General features: G+C 50.0%; 1 protein-coding gene across 1 annotated transcript in view; it reads left to right on the top strand.

Annotated features, from left to right (window-relative positions):
* The first annotated feature begins 553 nt into the window (after positions 1 to 553).
* The window catches only part of LOC136677302 (transmembrane protein 132C-like), a 356,167-nt gene continuing 351,067 nt past the window's right edge, over positions 554 to 5,653 (top strand). The window contains exon 1 of the mRNA XM_066654805.1: positions 554 to 1,023. Within this exon, the coding sequence (XP_066510902.1) occupies positions 960 to 1,023 (64 nt within the window). The 5' untranslated portion in view covers positions 554 to 959. The remainder of the gene's footprint in view (positions 1,024 to 5,653) is intronic.

Here is a 5,653-nt window from a genome sequence, read left to right as displayed (position 1 = left end):
GGCTAGAGCTCCTTCAGTGGAGCACCCAGGCGCGCGCACACACACACACACACACTTTTGTCGCTCGTGCAGGTTTGAGTGGGCTGTTTCTCTCCCCCCGCGCCCGCGCGCGTGTGTGTGTGTGACAGAGAGAGAGAGAGAGAGAAAGAGTTGCCTTACTTTACCCTTTTCCAAACAGCAGTAGAACTGATGACGTTTTATTTAGAAACAGAATTCGAATTCAAATTCGATTTAAAGCTCTTTGAGCATTACTTCACTGCGTTGCTTTCCTCTGACGGAAATCCCTCAAGCCCCAGCTTTTCCAAAAAGTCCCCTGTCTTCAACCTGATTGGCTGCGTTTGGGCCCGCCCCTTTCTCTCCTTCTAGGTCCCTATTGGTTGACGTTGTTGTCACTCATTGGCCCCGCCCCAGACGGTTCTGCTCCGCGCGCCACAGTCTCTCTCTCTCTCTCTCTCTCTCTCTCTCTCTCTCTCTCTCACATGAGCAGCGGCTGCGACCGGAGCGCGCACAAGTGCGTCTGCGCCGAGCGAGCGCGAGGACGGGGGTACGCGCGTGCGTGCGTTTTGTTTTTGGAGCACACGCGTATTTTGGAGTGATAGAGAAGGAGAGAAAGAAAGGGAGAGAAAGAGAGGAAACGCCGCGCGCGCAAACACGCCAAGTCCACCGTGGAGAGTTTGGAAAGGCGCGTGCGCCCGCACTGGATACGCGTGCGCGTCCGCGAGCTGGAGTTTTACTCAGAAGTGCAGCAGCAACAACTTGTCCGCACGAAGTGCCCGGATGTTGCTTCGCGCCTTTTGGAGTGAAGCTCCGAGGATGATGATGATGGGACGCGTGCACGAGCTTCAGCTGCTCCGGAGCGTCCGCGCGCGAAGCCCATAGCACGGAGTTTGTGTGTGTGTGTTTGTGTGTGTGTGTGTGTGTGTGGGACCCAGCACTAAGAAAGGCTGATCCGGATCAGGATGATGTGTGTTTGGAGCGCGCGCTGGGACGCGCTCGTGCTGCTCCTCGCATCTCTTCGCACGGGTAGGAAAACACACACACACACACACACACACACACACACACACACACACACAGTTGCTCAGAGAAGTTCGCGCGCACCGAGAAGCGCTGGGATACACTGGACATGTTCGCGCTGTCTTTCTTTCGACGCCTCTTTCTCTCTCTTCTTGTCGTTTACGCGCATCCTCTCTTCTTCTATCCCTTTTTTATGTTTGCTTTTCTACACATCTCTGTTTCTCTCCCTCTTCCCCCCCTCTGTCCATCCTCTCTCCTTCTCCTCTGTCTGTTTCTCTCTTTCTGTTTTGTCAATACATCCATCAGTTTAGTCTTTCTTTTCTCCACTGTTCCTTTTATCTTTTATATACTAAAGTTGCTCGGTCTCTGTCTCTCTCTCTCTCCCACATCCGTTTTATTTTTGTCTTTATATTCTGCACCCTGCTCCCTTTATTCTCTCTTGCTGTGTCTCCTTTTCTGCTTCTCCGTTTGTTTTTGCTGAACATTTATCTTCTCTCTCTCTCTCTTTCTCTCTCTCTCTCTCTCTCTCTCTCTCTTTCTCCCTGTCTCTCTCTGTCTCTGGAGTGTGTTTAATTAAAGTGAAATGAGCTGAAATGTGTTTTTTCTGTGTAATTTAGAAAATAACCCACTGTATCTGGAGCTTGCACGGAGCTGGTGTGTGTGTGTGTGTGTGTGTGTGTGTGTGCAGGTTTATTCCTGGATAATTGTGAATGACCGTTTTTAAATTAATTCCTCATTTGAGAAAATTTAATATAAACTTTGGTTTAAAATCTCCCTCGATTTCTTTTACATTTTAAATCTGTGAACATTTAAAATCAGCTGCACGTTCTGTAAATGTTCAAGGGCTTTTAATTTGTATCTTTTTATTTGTTTATCGCACGATTTGGGCATTTGGGGCTTTTATTGTGTGTTTACGGTGAGCAGCTGATGGTGTGTGTGTGTGTGTGTGCTCAAATGACTTCCGTTTCTTCTTTAATTTTACTGATTAATTTAGACACCACTTTAAGTCGTGTTGGTGGTTGTCCGTCGTAGAAAAACCTCGTATCTCCACAAACACAACGATGTCCTTAAAGGAACATTGGAGTTAATGAGAAGATATTTATTCTCCGCTGATTCCTGGTCATTTCTCTGTGTCTCATCAGGAGCTCATTCAGTGGGAGTTTTCAAATTAAGCGAAGAATGAAAATGAAGAATAAGGTTTCAGTAGCGGAGATGGGAGGTTTTGTCCCAGCAGCAGCTCTATGTGGTGTGTGTGAGCGTCATGTTCTGTAACAGTAGCGGTTTAAAGTGTGTAACTGCTCTACGGAGAAGTCAGGGCTTTATTATTGACAGAGAACATCATTTCTATTTTCTGGAGATTGTGTTGATAAAGGCGAGGCCAACATAGCGCTTCTCAGACATATGCTTCTCACGGATCCAGCAGGTCACTGAACAGCCTTCAGGGAACAACCCCCTCCACCCAGCGCTTACACAACACACGGAACGCAGGAGGGTGGGGGAACACTGAGGGGATGAAACGGACGAACAACTACGCAACAACGAAACCACCGTCACGTACACACACACAGTACAGCGTTCACACAGCGACGCTGCACTACACTCAATAAACACAACGCTCCTTCACTGGGCAGACTGCAGGGCATGCTGGGAGCCACTCTCCATGGCCCCGCCTCCTTTATTCTGCTCTAGTGAGTGGGGGCCGGAATATGAGAATCAGTCTTTTCCTCACAGTGTTTTTAAAATACACACAACGTGAAATTAACTTATGACTTTTGTGTGAGTGACTGGGTGAGTAAGTGTGTGAGTGACTGGGTGAAAGAGTGTGTGAGTGACTGGGCGAATGAGTGTGTGAGTGGCTGGGCGAGTGAGTGTGTGAGTGACTGGATGAGTGAGTGTGTGAGTGACTGGGCGAGTGACGGTGTGAGTGACTGGGCGAGTGAGTGTGTGAGTGACTGGGTGAGTGAGTGTGTGAGTGACGGTGTGAGTGACTGGGTGAAAGAGTGAGTGAGTGTGTGAGTGACTGAGTGAGTGGGTGAAAGAGTGTGTGAGTGACTGGGTGAGTGAGTGTGTGTGACGGTGTGTGAGTGTGAGCGACTGGGCGAGTGAGTGTGTGAGTGACTGGGTGAGTGAGTGTGTGAGTGACTGGGTGAAAGAGTGTGTGAGTGACTGGGCGAATGAGTGTGTGAGTGAGTGGGTGAGTGAGTGTGTGAGTGACTGGGTGAGTGAGTGTGTGAGTGACGGTGTGTGAGCGACTGGGTGAGTGAGTGTGTGAGTGACTGGGTGAAAGAGTGTGTGAGTGTGTGTGTGAGTGACTGGGCGAGTGAGTGTGTGAGTGACTGAGTGAGTATGTGAGTGGCTGGGCGAGTGAGTGTGTGAGTGACTGGGCGAGTGAATGTGTGAGTGACGGTGAGTGACTGGGTGAGTGTGTGAGTGAATGTGTGAGTGACAGGGCGAGTGAATGTGTGAGTGACTGGGCGAGTGAGTGTGTGAGTGACTGGGCAGTGAGTGTGTGAGTGACTGGGCGAGTGAGTGTGTGAGTGACTGAGCGAGTGAGTGAGTGGCTGGGCGAGTGAGTGTGTGAGTGACTGGGCGAGTGAATGTGTGAGTGACTGGGTGAGTGAGTGTGTGAGTGACTGGGCGAGTGAGTGTGTGAGTGATTGGGCGAGTGAGTGTGTGAGTGACTGGGTGAGTGAATGTGTGAGTGACTGGGTGAGTGAATGTGTGAGTGACTGGGCGAGTGAGTGCGTGAGTGTGTGAAAGACTGAGTGAGTGTGAGTGACTTGGTGTGTGAGTGAGTGTATGAGTGACTGGGCGAGTGAGTGTGTGAGTGACTGAGTGAGTGAGTGTGTGAGTGACTGAGTGAGTGTGAGTGACTGGGTGAGTGAGTGTGTGAGTGACTGGGTGAGTAAGTGTGTAAGTGACTGGGTGAAAGAGTGTGTGAGTGACTGGGCGAATGAGTGTGTGAGTGGCTGGGCGAGTGAGTGTGTGAGTGACTGGGTGAGTGAGTGTGTGAGTGACTGGGCGAGTGACGGTGTGAGTGACTGGGCGAGTGAGTGAGTGTGTGAGTGACGGTGTGAGTGACTGGGTGAAAGAGTGAGTGAGTGTGTGAGTGAGTGGGTGAAAGAGTGTGTGAGTGAGTGTGTGAGTGACTGGGTGAGTGAGTGTGTGTGACGGTGTGTGAGCGACTGGGCGAGTGAGTGTGTGAGTGACTGGGTGAGTGAGTGTGTGAGTGACTGGGTGAAAGAGTGTGTGAGTGACTGGGCGAATGAGTGTGTGAGTGAGTGGGTGAAAGAGTGTGAGTGAGTGTGTGAGTGACTGGGTGAGTGAGTATGTGAGTGACGGTGTGTGAGTGACTGGGTGAAAGAGTGTGTGAGTGTGTGTGTGAGTGACTGGGCGAGTGAGTGTGTGAGTGACTGAGTGAGTATGTGAGTGGCTGGGCGAGTGAGTGTGTGAGTGACTGGGCGAGTGAATGTGTGAGTGACTGGGCGAGTGAATGTGTGAGTGACGGTGAGTGACTGGGTGAGTGTGTGAGTGAATGTGTGAGTAACTGGGTGAGTGAGTGTGTGAGTGACTGGGCGAGTGAGTGTGTGAGTGACTGGGCAGTGAGTGTGTGAGTGACTGGGCGAGTGAGTGTGTGAGTGACTGAGCGAGTGAGTGAGTGGCTGGGCGAGTGAGTGTGTAAGTGACTGGGCGAGTGAATGTGTGAGTGACTGGGTGAGTGAGTGTGTGAGTGACTGGGCGAGTGAGTGTGTGAGTGATTGGGCGAGTGAGTGTGTGAGTGACTGGGTGAGTGAATGTGTGAGTGACTGGGTGAGTGAATGTGTGAGTGACTGGGCGAGTGAGTGCGTGAGTGTGTGAAAGACTGAGTGAGTGTGAGTGACTTGGTGAGTGAGTGTGTGAGTGAGTGTATGAGTGACTGGGGAGTGAGTGTATGAGTGACTGGGCGAGTGAGTGTGTGAGTGACTGGGTGAGTGTGTGAGTGACTGGGCGAGTGAGTGAGTGTGTGAGTGACTGAGTGAGTGTGAGTGACTGGGTGAGTGAGTGTGTGAGTGACTGAGTGAGTGTGCCAGTGAATGTGTGAGTGAGTGACAGGGCGAGTGAGTGTTCGAGTGAATGTGTGAGTGAGAGACTGGGTGAGTGAGTGTGTGAGTGACTGAGTGAGTGTGTGAGTGACTGGGTGAGTGACCGAGTAAGTGTTTGATCACAGTGTGTGCGTGTGTATTTGATCATTGTGTGTGTGAGTATGTGATCACTCGTGTGTGTGTGTGTGTATGTGAGTGACTCTTTGAGTGTGTGATAACTCTGTGTGTTTGTGAGTGTGTGATCACTGTGTTTGATTACAGTATGTGTGTGTGAGACTGTGTGTGTGATCATGCTCTGTGTGTGTGTGTGTTGTACCTGTTGTTAATCCCATTCCTCTGCACTGCAACTGGATGTGTTTGATTTGTTGATCCACTGTAAATGGTCCAGTAGTTGAGGTCTGTATATCACCACCAGTGAAAACGTATCTCTCCACTGTTTGATGTGGAACAGAAAAACTGAGCAGTGAAATTTAATTTGTTTATCATTAATTCACTTTAATTCTGACGAATCATCACTGGAGGAATGTATCAGGAACAGGGGAGTTTTCAAGTGT

Source organism: Hoplias malabaricus, chromosome X2 (genome assembly GCF_029633855.1).
Source record: "Hoplias malabaricus isolate fHopMal1 chromosome X2, fHopMal1.hap1, whole genome shotgun sequence".
Classification (NCBI taxonomy): Eukaryota; Metazoa; Chordata; class Actinopteri; order Characiformes; family Erythrinidae; genus Hoplias; species Hoplias malabaricus.
Note: the sequence above shows the minus strand (reverse complement) of the source record. Positions and strands in the feature narration are given on the sequence as shown.